General features: G+C 53.9%; 1 protein-coding gene across 1 annotated transcript in view; it reads right to left on the reverse strand.

The window, feature by feature from the left end:
• LOC116784364 (dystrobrevin beta-like) overlaps positions 1-3,324 on the reverse strand; it is a 38,057-nt gene extending 34,733 nt beyond the window's left edge. The window contains exons 1-2 of the mRNA XM_032682921.1: positions 3,306-3,324; positions 3,088-3,165 (exon numbers count right to left, since the gene is read on the reverse strand). Of these exons, the coding sequence (XP_032538812.1) occupies positions 3,088-3,143 (56 nt within the window). The 5' untranslated portion in view covers positions 3,144-3,165; positions 3,306-3,324. The remainder of the gene's footprint in view (positions 1-3,087; positions 3,166-3,305) is intronic.
• Between the last annotated feature and the right edge of the window lie 9,205 nt (positions 3,325-12,529).

Genomic DNA, 12,529 nt, shown 5'->3' on the forward strand with positions numbered 1-12,529 from the left:
GGTCTTCATCCCCCTTTGGTCACTGGGGGAAGGGTTATTTATCAGAAAACAGAAGAGTTCAGTGCTCTGAAACGAGCAGTCACCTCTGTTCATCTGTGGGGGTTGCAGAATTCCAGCTCCTGCAGTTCCCTGGGGCCTCCCTGGGCAGTGGCTGTGGCCCAGGACGGGCCCCAGGGGCTGAAGGAGCCCATTTTTGTTACCATCCAGGTTTTTTGATGCTCTCACTCAGCTCCCCCCTACAGAGGCAAGAGGCCTGAGTTGGCAAATGAGAACTGATTCCCAGGGATCACTCTCCCTTCTCAAACTAAGAGGGAAAAGGGTGGGCAAGGCCCTGCCCCAGGGGCACAGGAGCACAGCTGGCAGAGGAAGGTGTGAGAGATGCATCTGGAAGGAGTTTCTGGGTGTGTTGACATGAAAGGTTCAAACCCCGGTTTCCTTGGGTAAAATGCACTTTTTAGCACCAGTGCCAGCATAAAGCACAAAGCCAGCACTGGAACCCTCTCATTTGCTCTTTGGTAACCAAGTGTTTGTTCCTGTGGGTTCCCCTTCCAGCTCAGACAGGACTGGTGCAGACACAGCAGACACAGCCTGAGAGAGAGCCCTGGGAAGGGAAGGAAGCAGAGCAGGGATGGCTCCTGGGAACAAATTATTCCATGAAACTCATCCTGTGCTGGACAGGGGTGAGAGGCTGGTGAGCCAGAGCAGCACAGGAGGGCCCAGGGTCACCCCCAGGCACCAAGAGGGGCTCCAGGACTGCGGAATCCAGGGATTCTGGAAAGGGAGAATCACCCGGGTTGGACAGGAAAATGGGGAAAAAAAGGTTAAACCACGAGGGAGAAATGAAGGGAGAGGGTGAGTGATGCCCACCTGGACTGTCACTGCCCTTCAGAGGGGACAGAGGGGGGACCATTCCAGCCAGGGAGACCCTTCATGGAGGAGGAGGAGGAGGCTGCAGGAGAACCTGGCAGATGCTGCTCCTCAGGAAACATCTGGAGCTTGTGTGCACAGAGGACACGTGTCCCCAGGGCAGGAGCTTCCCTGGCCCAGAGCTGGAGGTGACTCTTGTCTTACACCACATCAAGGGAACCCCAGAGAGAGGCTCTGCAAAGCCCAGCCCAGGGGTGTCTGCACCCCAATAAATGAGGTTATGCTGCTGCCCATGGGAATGTGTAAAAGCCCTGGATTTGGGAACTGCCTGCTCTCCCAGCCTCAGTCAGCAAAAGGAGCATTTCACAGAATCTTGGGATCACTGGGGTTGGAAAAGCCCTCCCAGCCCATGGATCCCCCCTGTGCCCCATCCCCACCTTGTCCCCAGCCCAGAGCACTGAGTGCCACAGCCAGGCCTTCCTGGGACACCTCCAGGGCTGGGCACTCCAAACCTCCCTGGGCAGCCCCTGCCAGTGCTTGACCACCCTTTCCAGCAGGAAATTCCTCCCAGAGAATCCCAAGCTTGTCTGGTCCCACCTTTGATGGGGAAGGATCCTAGGAAAGGTTATCTGACCCTTGTCCAACTGCACCTGGAAAGTGATGGGGACTCCCCACACCCCTATTTGAGGTCCCACAGTGACTGCACACCTGGCAGGGCTGGCAGACACCCCAGGGAATGAGCTACAGGCAGATCTGGGGATAACTTTAACACAGGCACACAGAACCCTCAGACATGACTGACTTGTTTTGTCAAGGACAGCAGAAGGAAAGTCCATGGATCTTGGTTCTGCCTGCTGGAAATGCAGCTCTGCTTTGCCTCTGGAGCCCCCCTTGCCACTGACACAGTGACAGTTCAGCTCCTCATTCCCTGCAGGGACATCCACCCATTCACAGCTTTGCCAAGCACAGCCCCCACCTCCCTGCTCTCCCTTCACGAGGCAGGAAAGTGCAAACACACCCTTCAGGGAGCTTTGTGCTCCTTACAGACCCCCATCCCCACAGTAATTTACATAAATATCACCAAGCAAATACAAACCCGAACTCAGCTCCACCCTGAACACCCCTGGTAGACGTGGGGAGCTCTGGGGAGCTCTGGGGGCTGAGCTGTGTGTGGGGTGGAGAACGTGGGGCCACCACCATGGGATTGTTCCCAGCAGAACAGAATCACCCTGGGCAGGGAGAGCAGCCCATGACACAGCAAGACCAGCCTTTCCCAGCAGGGCTTGGCAAGTCATGTCCCACTTAAAAAGGGAGACAAAAACCTCTTTAATGCTGTTCCCGTGTTTCCCCAGCCACGCTCGTGTAACAACAGGGACTCAGTAAATGAAAACCCCTCTCTGGGGAGAACAGAGAGATCCCTGTGAAGGATTCATGCTCTCCAGGCTGCCCCACACCCGCCCTGCAGAGCTCTGGGATGGGTGAGGAGGGATGGAACACTGTATCCCATCCCTGGATGGATCAGAAGGGATGGAACACTCTGTATCCCATCCCTGGATAGGTGAGGAGGGATGGAACACTCTGTATCCCATCCTTGGATGGGTGAGGAGGGATGGAACACTCTGTACCCCATCCCTGGATGGATCAGAAGAGATGAAACACTCTGTATTCCAGGGTGAGGAGGGATGAAACACTCTGTATCCCATCCCTGGATGGATCAGAAGGGATGAAACACTCTGTATCCCATCCCTGGATGGATCAGAAGGGATGAAACACTCTGTATCCCATCCCTGGATGGATCAGAAGGGATGGAACACTCTGTATCCCATCCCTGCCCACACTCTGTATCCCACCCCTGGATGGGTGAGGAGGGATGGAACACTCTGTATTCCAGGGTGAGGAGGGATGGAACACTCTGTATTCCAGGGTGAGGAGGGATGAAACACTCTGTATCCCACCCCTGGATGGATCAGAAGGGATGGAACACTCTGTACCCCATCCCTGGGTGAGGAGGGATGGAACACTCTGGATGGGTGAGGAGGGATGAAACACTCTGTATCCCATCCCTGGATGGATCAGAAGGGATGAAACACTCTGTATCCCACCCCTGGATGGGTGAGGAGGGATGGAACACTCTGTATCCCACCCCTGGATGGATCAGAAGGGATGGAACACTCTGTACCCCACCCCTGGCCACAGGAATCCCCCCCAGTGCAGAGGTACCTCTTGGTGGGTGTGGGTGCTCCGGAGGACACGTGGGTCACCATGGCCTCGTTCATGTTACTCACGGGCCGGGCAGGGCTGCAAGGGAAACGTTTGTGCCTGTTAGTGACCTAAAAAATGAAAAGGGAATGACCCATCTCTTGGGAAAAGCCCTTCCCTGTGCCCTGTGACACTGCCAGGCCAAGGGCAGCAGCAGGAATTGCTTCAGCTGGTGGCACCTGAAGAGCTTGGCCTGCTCTGGTGCTTTTCACAATCCCTGTTGTCACCCTAAAAGGGAGATAAAATCAACATTTCTGACTGCACAACTCACCTTAGGCACTGCTGAGCAGTTCAAGCAAATGCAGGAACCATTTGAATGAGGGCAGTTCTTTCAAATGTTTAAAGAACTGAAGCAAAGGTTTACTACAAGCAGCACCCACTGGTACAACCACCACACACACCACCTGCCTGGGGTTCAGTTTAACAGGATCAAGTGGGTTGGGATAAACAAGTGGATAGAGCCTCGTGTTCCTCCCTGTCCCATGAAACCCAGCCATGGACTGATGAGCCACTTATTTGCATCCTTAAACCCTGAGAGTTTCCCAGAGCCAGGGTGCTGAGGCCACCTGGGTGCTGGTGTGTGTGCAGGGGAGCCAGAGGGAACGTCCTGGACAGCTCTGCCACTGGATCTGAGCTGCTGGGACAGGAGAACTCCAGCAGCCCCAGCCATGGAATCAATATTTGCCCACATTTACCCTCCAGGGACACCCAAAGACATCCACCAACCTCTGAAATGAGGCTTGAAGTCCATCCAGTCCCACCCCTGCCATGGGCAGGGACACCTCCCACCAGCCCAGGTTGCTCCAAGCCCCGTCCAACCTGGCCTTGGACACTTCCAGGGATCCAGGGGCAGCCACAGCTTCTCTGGGCAACCTGTGCCAGGGCCTCCCCACCCTCCCAGCCAGGAATTCCTTCCCAGTCTCCCATCTCTCCCTGCCCTCTGGCAGTGGGAAGCCATTCCCAGTGTCCTGTCCCAGGCCCCTCTCCAACTCTCCTGGAACAGGGATTACAGTCCCCACAGGTCTGTATTTGCCATCACCTTTGCACTCAGATTCCCTGCAGTTAACCCTGAAATGCATTCCCAGGAATGCTCCAGTTTCCTGCAGCACAGGGGCACAGGGGGAGCTGGACCTGTTTGCAGCCTTTGGCTCCCCTGGCATTCCCTGCTCAGCACCCTCATCCTGCTCCTCTTCTGGATGTGCAAACGCCAGAAATCACCCCAAGGCTGCCCAGCTTATTTCATTTTCAGAGCCCAGCAATCCAGGGAATCAAACCACCACCAAAAAACATCCCCTGGATGTCAAACACCTGCAATCGCAGAGGACACACTCCCTGCACGAATTCCTGCCTCCTTCTCCAGGCAGGAGAGGAGGGAAAACCACTTCCCTTCTCACCCTCACCCTGGACTGACTGCCCAGCAATAATTTATGTTTATGTTCATGTGCCTCCAAACACAACATTTCACCGGGAAGGGATCTGGTTGTGAGACCCTTCCTTTGGAAAAGGAAATTCCTGCTGTACACAGGGAAGCAGGAACGGGACGATCCCGAGCTGGAGAGCTGGGACGTGCCCCCGGGGGGAATTTGGGAGCCCTTTATTGTGCCGGTGCCCGGGCAAGCACATCCATGGTAACGAGCAGTTAATTAGCGGGGCTCTCCCTCCCCTCCTCAGCTCCCGAGTTACTTCCCCTCGACCGAGCACCGGGAATGTCCCACCCACACCCACCACAAACCCCCCTGTTCTCCCAAACATTCCCTTCCCAGCCCTGCATCCTCCTGCCCCACACCCACCACAAATCCCCCTGTTCTCCCAAACATTCCCTTCCCAGCCCTGCATCCTCCTGCCCCATACCCACCACAACCCCCCTGTTCTCCCAAACATTCCCTTCCCAGCCCTGCATCCTCCTGCCCCACACCCACCACAAACCCTCCTGTTCTCCAGACATTCCCTTCCCAGCCCTGCATCCTCCTCTCCTGCCCCACATCCACCACAAACCCCCCTGTTCTCCAGACATTCCCTTCCCAGCCTTGGATCCTCCTGCCCCACACCCACCACAAACCCCCCTGTTCTCCCAAACATTCCCTTCCCAGCCCTGCATCCTCCTGCCCCACATCCACCACAAACCCCCCTGTTCTCCCAAACATTCCCTTCCCAGCCTTGGATCCTCCTGCCCCACACAACCCCCCCTGTTCTCCCAAACATTCCCAGCCCTGCATCCTCCTGCTCCCCACCCACCACAAATCCCCCTGTTCTCCCAAACATTCCCTTCCCAGCCCTGCATCCTCCTGCCCCACACACACCACAACCCCCCCGTGCTGCTCTGACAGAAACACCTCCCACGAGCAGCAGCTTTTGCAAACAAAGCTGGGTTTTCCAGCCACATTTCCATGGATGTTGGCTGGGATTTTCCTCTGGGAGGGGCACAGGATTTCCTCAAACACACAAACACCTCCTCAGTATTTTGTAAGACTCCTCTAATAAGGCAGTGGATGCAATTCACCATCTGCTGTCTGGTTTTAGCAGCACTGTGGGACGTTTCCACCAGTCCCCCCCAGTTCTGTAACTACCAGCATCCCAAATTTTCCAGCTCAATCCTTGCTAACAGTGATAAAGGCAAAGGAAAAAATCAGGAACAGCTTGTTAAGGGATTTCAAGGTGGAGATTGGTCAAAGTTTGGGCTCGGTGATCCTGGAGGTCTTTTCCAAGCTCAGTGACTCTGTGATTCCATGTTCTCACCAAGCCCAATAAAGCCTTTCCCAGGCCCCAGAATTTCTTGAGGCTGTTTCTCTATTTTTAGGGAACATCTCTTGAAAACACCTGTCAGGATGGGGCCGTGTTTGCTGGTACAACCAGGACAGAAACATCACCTTGATCATGAGAGGAGGATGAGGACCTGAATTATTCATGGAGCCAGGATCCACAGCAGCACTGGAGCAGAGAGATCTGCTCTGTGTCACATCTGCTCTGTCACATCTGCCCTGGGTGAGATCTGCTCCTGTGGCCCTGCAGTGCAGCTCAACCCCATTCTACCAAAACTTCCAGTTTAAAACCCCCCCTTCTGAGATGCTCCCAAGAGTTGTGAAAAAAAAAAACCCAACACCAACCCTTTAAAATATATAAAAATATTTAAATTAATTTTTAAATATTTAAATGAATATTTAAATGCAAAGTATTCTGGAACCAGCTGCTGAGGAGGGATTTTTCGATTCTTCTGCCTCAAGAACCTCCCCAGAAATCACAACTGTCCAGGCAGGAGTGATGGTCAGCAAACCCCAGGGCAGTTCTGGGCCCTGCTAAACAGCCCTTCCCCAAACAATTCCTGGGAGGAGTTTGGGAGTGAGCAGGAGCCAGGAACGACTCCCAGTGAGCAGTTCAGACGTGGCCAGACCCTTGGAAGGTGGGAAAGATTCCCATCCCACCCCCTGCCATGGGCAGGGACACCTCCCACCAGCCCAGGTTGCTCCACGCCCCATCCAGCCTGGCCTGGGACACTTCCAGGGGTCCAGGGGCAGCCACAGCTTCTCTGGGTCTCCCCACTCCTCCCAGCCAAGAATTTCTCCACAACACCCAAACCTAACCCCACAGTCCAAACCCTTCCCCTGCTGCTCTGCTCCCTTTGCCTGAGGAGCTCCCCAGCTCCCTGGAACACTCGTGGAAGTCGCTCAGGTTGGGTCCCCACGTGCTTTGAGGCTCATCAGCCCCGAGAGGAGGAGGTCACAGCACACACTTGACAGCACCCAGCACTTTCTGTCCAATGTCCTCCCTCCTGAGCAAATCCCATGCACTATTTAAGGGGAAGAATTCTCTTCCTGTCATTTGCTGGATGAACTCTCATCCCCCAAGTGCTCAGAAACCATCACCAGGGAGGTGGAAATGAAGGAACAGCTTCTTTTGTGCAGTGTGCATTATATAACCAAGCTCATAACCGAGGCCCTTTAGTTATTATTCAAATCTAAATAACCATCTCCTGCTGCCTCCCCCCTCTCCTGGGTGCCTGAGGGGGCAGATGCAGGATCAATGAGTCTGTGCCACGGGAGGCACCAAGGCAGGCCAAGGAAAGGAAAGGCAAAGCTGTTGAAGAATTGTGAGAGCTGATAATGATAACGAAAAATAAAACTCACAGCAGAGAGAGTCTGTTAATTTCCACAGAATTAACAAAGCAGGGACACAAACAGGCTTCATCCTGCTGGAATTGCACTCCATCCCAGGGGCTGCAGCTCCAGAGGGAGGCTGGAAAGCTTCAGGGACGCTCCAGGGAAGAGGCACAAGAGCAGCCAAAAGGCTGGAAAACGTTCTTTTCACCGAGAGAGAGTCGTAATCCCAAACCTCCTCTTTAACAGCCAATTATGTGGTGGTTTGATGGCAGCCTGCACATAAATCTGCTTTATTTCTAATAAAACCAAACCGCAGCGAAGGAGCGGAGACAGAAGGAGATCCAAGGAGCAGGAGCTGCAGGGAGGGAGGTGCAGGAGAGCCCCAGAGCAGCTCCCCTGACTCTTTAACTGGAAACCTCAAAGCTTTTTCAGGCAATACCTGATTTTTTTTTTGTTGGTATTTTCTGCTTTGCACAGGAAGTAATTCAGAGAAACCTCCCGGCCTCTGTTGTATTTGTGGCTGAGGTCAAACATCTGTGGTGAGTCACTCCATGGGCTGGGAACTGGGATGCAATTGTAGGAACATCTGTGGAGATGCTTCGAGTTCTTCTGCCCAAAACCACGAGGGGAAAACTTCCAAGCAGGAAAAGTTTTGGAAACCTTTGTTTGTGATATACACATGGGTTTTTTACAGTGACTAAAGGCAAGTCCGTGACACAGGAAGATCCATCAGACACAAATGTAAGGATGGAGAGTGTCCAGAGAAGGGAACTCCATGAAAAAGTGGGAATTTGTTGCCTGTTAAATAAAAAGAGCCTGTTTGAAGTCCAAGGGCACGTCCAGCAAGGAAGAGCTCCGAGCTGCTGGTGCTTCACTCAGCTTCTTTTTGGAGCAAGGAACAAAAAAAGAATCCAACCAAAACAGGGCTAACCTGGATTTCCAGGCTGTACAGCCCAATTAATTATGCAAATGAAACGAAGCTGAGAACAGAAGGTCTGTGGCCATCCCTGGAGGGCAGAGAACACAGTCCCTGCATCCCTCACCTGCTCCTTCTCCCAGAGGTTCTGGTTCCAGCTGGAGCCAAACCACGACACCACGTTCCAGCCCAGTTTAAATGGACATTTATATTATTGCACTGCAGTTAAAATGAGGGGTGTCTGAGGCTTCAGGAGGGCACTGCCCCCTTCCCTGCCCGGCCTCCTGTGCCCTCCCAGGCACAAACAGCTCCTCCCTGGGATGTGCCGCTTCCCGACGGAGCATTTGCAAGGAAAAATTAGGAATTGTTTAAAAATAGCAGCTGACACACCTCCAATGAGAGCCCCAAGGGCAAACACAGCCAAGGGGGTGCTGAGCCAGCAGGATTTTCCCTACAAAACGGGAGTGCAAGTGCAGCATCACACAGGATCTCACCATCCCATTCCTGCTGAATTCATAGGAGCAACTTCCAGGAGAAAGCAGGAAGTTTGTGTGTCAGATTGACTCCTCCTTTGTTCTCTTTGTTAAACAGGAGAAAACAGCCACTTCCTGGGCTTATCCTGTTCAACAGGGGGGTTATTGGTGGGCTGGGAATGAGAAACTGCCTCTGCTTCCCTGGGCAATCCCAGAATCCCAGACCCAGCCAGGCTGGAAAACACCTCCAGGATCACACTGAGCCCACCCTGTGCCCCATCCCCACCCTGTCCCCAGCCCAGAGCACTGAGTGCCACAGCCAGGCCTTCCTGGGACACCTCCAGGGCTGGGCACTCCAAACCTCCCTGGGCAGCCCCTGCCAGGGCCTGACCACCCTTTCCAGCAGGAAATTCCTCCTCCTGTCCAATCTGGTCCTGCTGCCACAGCAGTCCTGGCACAGCCCAGGGGCCACTGGCCTCCTGCCCACCTGGGCACCCCTGGGCACACCTGGGCACCCCTGAGCACCCCTGGGCACACCTGGGCACACCTGAGCACACCTGAGCACACCTGGGCACACCTGGGCACACCTGAGCACACCTGGGCACACCTGGGCACACCTGAGCACACCTGGGCACACCTGGACACACCTGGATACCCCCTGAGTACACCTGGGTACACCTGGACACACCTGAGCACACCTGAGCACACCTGGGCACACCTGGGCACCCCTGGGCACACCTGAGCACACCTGGGCTCGTGTTCAGCTCATTTCTGAGCCGTGTTTTCCACGTGCCTTTCATGGAGCTGCCCCAGCCCCTTCTCCCTGTGCCCGGTGCTGCTCAGGAGCAAACAGCCCAGAGCCAACCCCGACACAAAGGCAGGCAGAGAAAAATCACAAACCAACCTCTAATCCACCAACAACGTGGGTTAAAAACCTCCGATCCAAAAATAGCAGCCTAAATATTTGCCAAAGGGAAACGTTTCAAGCGTGTCTGGATCCGACAACGCCTCGTTCCTGCTGCTGGGATAACGACCATGTGCCTGGGCAGGGGGCTCAGGGACTGATCTCTGTGCTCTGTCCTCTGCAAAACTGCAAACTGAGGTGATTTCAGCAGCAGGAAGGACAAATTTAAACGTTCATTTCACCGGGTTTGCAGTAATTTTAAAAAGAGCTGAAAGTGATTCTGTTCAGACGGTCGGAAATAAACATAAAGAGAAGTTAAAAAAACAATCACAACCCCGAGAATACACACAGATAATTGGGATTTTACAGATGAGGACTGAGGAAAATAAATCCCTGAGCGCTGTAACAACAGCTAGTGAAAATAAATGCAATTTATTGCACAGATTAGAGAGTTTCTGAGCAATTTTACCACGAAACCTGCACTGTTTTTTTTAATGTAACAGCCGATTTCTTTGTGTGCAACAAAACCCACAAAACCTGCCTCGTTCAGCTGCTCCTCCAGCAGGGAAATGGAGCAGCAGCACCTGCCCAGGGACAGCGGCACAGGCAGAGCTGTTCCTGTGCCTCTGCATCCCCCCCTCAGCCGAACACGCACATTATTTACTACACAAAACCAGGGCAAACGCGGCCGTTTCCCCCGGGAACCCCGTGTGGGAGTCAGTGACCGACTCACAGGATCCTCACGGTGAACAAGGCACCGCGGGAGATCCCACTTCCCAAGGACTTTGTTGTGCCCTGCTCCGGGATGACTCACGGGAAGGATGGGAAGGGAGCGCTGGGTGTGCTCCCCGCCCCGGGCTGCTCGGGCAGGCACCCGCACCCACACCCACACCGCATCCCTCTCCAGGCTGATCCTGCATCCTCTCCAGGCTGATCCTGCATCCCTCTCCAGCTGATCCCGCATCCCTCTCCAGGCTGATCCTGCATCCCTCTCCAGGCTGATCCTGCATCCCTCTCCAGGCTGATCCCGCATCCCTCTCCAGCTGATCCCGCATCCCTCTCCAGGCTGATCCTGCATCCCTCTCCAGTTGATCCTGCATCCCTCTCCAGCTGATCCTGCATCCCTCTCCAGGCTGATCCTGCATCCCTCTCCAGCTGATCCTGCATCCCTCTCCAGGCTGATCCTGCATCCCTCTCCATCTGATCCTGCATCCCTCTCCAGGCTGATCCTGCATCCCTCTCCAGTTGATCCCGCATCCCTCTCCAGCTGATCCCGCGTCCTTCTCCAGGCTGATCCTGCATCCCTCCTCCAGCTGCTCCTGTGTCCCTCTCCGGGTGCCTCCTACGTCCCTCCGGGAGCTGCTCCCGCATCCCTCTGATCCTGCATCGCTGCCCGAGGTGTTCCTGCATCCCTGTGAGCCGATCCTGCATCGCTGCCTGAGCCGCCTCCTGTGTCCCCTCTCCCAGCTGATCCCGGATCCCTCCGAGTGGCTCCTACATCCCTCCTGGAGCTGATCCTGCGTCCTTCTCCGAGCTGACCCTACATCCCTCTCAGAACTGACCCTACATCCCTCTCAGAGCTGATCCTACATCCCTCTCAGAACTGACCCTACATCCCTCTCAGAACTGACCCTACATCCCTCTCAGAACTGACCCTACATCCCTCTCAGAACTGACCCTACATCCCTCTCAGAACTGACCCTACATCCCTCTCGGAGCTGATCCCGCGTCCTTCTCCGAGCTGATCCCGCGTCCTTCTCCGAGCTGATCCTCCATCCCTCGGAGCTGACCCTACATCCCTCTCGGAGCGACTCTCCCGTCCCCCTCCCCGCTGCTCGCGCATCCCTCCCGGAATCAACCCCACATCCCTCCCCGAGCGGTTCCCATCCCTCCCAGACTCAATCCCACATCCCTCCATCCCTCTCCCGGCCGTTCCCGTAATCCCTCTCCCGGAATCAACCCCACATCCCTCCCCGAGCGGCTCCACCCCCTCTCCCGGCCGTTCCCACCCCCCCGCACTCCTCTCCAGGCCGCTCCTCCCGCGTCCCCCCCGACCCTCCACCCCAAAACCAACCGGGACGAGCCGCGTCCGGAGGGATCCCCTCAAACCTTCCCGGCGCCCCCGCGGCCCCGGCACCGAGCGGGAGCGGGACAAAGCCCGGGATGCGATCCCCGGCAGGGACAAAGCCCGGGCCGCGATCCCCGGGCCGCGATCCCCGGGAAGGACGGAGCCCGGGCCGCGATCCCCGGCAGGGACGGAGCCCGCAGACCTGTTCGGAGGTGGCGGTGTGGCCGCGGTCCCTCGGCCCCGCTGCCATCCCGGCCCGCGCCATCCCCGAGGATGCGCCCATGGAGCCGTCTCCAAGGGAACGGGGCAGTCCACGTGACCCGGCACGCATCCCGGAAACGCTCGGGGCAGGAGAGCTCCGGGTGCTCAGGGATGAGCCCTCCGGCCACGGAGGGGGCTCTTAAAAGCTCTTCCATTTTTATTTATTTATTTATTAATGTTTTTTTTGTTTTGTCTCTTCATTAGATTTTAAGTTTTAATTTTCATATATCTTAAGTTCTAAATTTTTTTTTTTAAAGTTTTAATTTTTCTTTAAGTTGTTAATTTTCGCCTAGTTTTTTTAAGTTTTGAATTTTCTTTCATTTTATACAGTTCCAATTTTTCATTATGTTTTAAGTTCTAATTTCATTTTATTTTCTTTACGTTTTAATTTTTTTTTAATTTTAAATTTATTCTAAAGTTTCATTACGTTTATTAAGTTTTAATTTTCTTTAATATTTAAGTTCTAAATTTCACATTCTAAGTCTAGGTTTTTTTAATTTAATTCTTAAGTTCTAATTATCATTTATGTTTTACGTTTTAATTGCTTGTAAGTTCTAATTTTCATTTTAAGTTTTAATTTTCTTTAATTTTTAGTAGTTCTAATTTCATTAGGTTTCTTTAACATTTTAATTTTCTTTCATTTTAAGGTCAAATTTGTATTAATGTTTTTTTTTAAGTTTTAATTTT

Source organism: Chiroxiphia lanceolata, chromosome 3 (assembly GCF_009829145.1).
Source record: "Chiroxiphia lanceolata isolate bChiLan1 chromosome 3, bChiLan1.pri, whole genome shotgun sequence".
Classification (NCBI taxonomy): domain Eukaryota; kingdom Metazoa; phylum Chordata; class Aves; order Passeriformes; family Pipridae; genus Chiroxiphia; species Chiroxiphia lanceolata.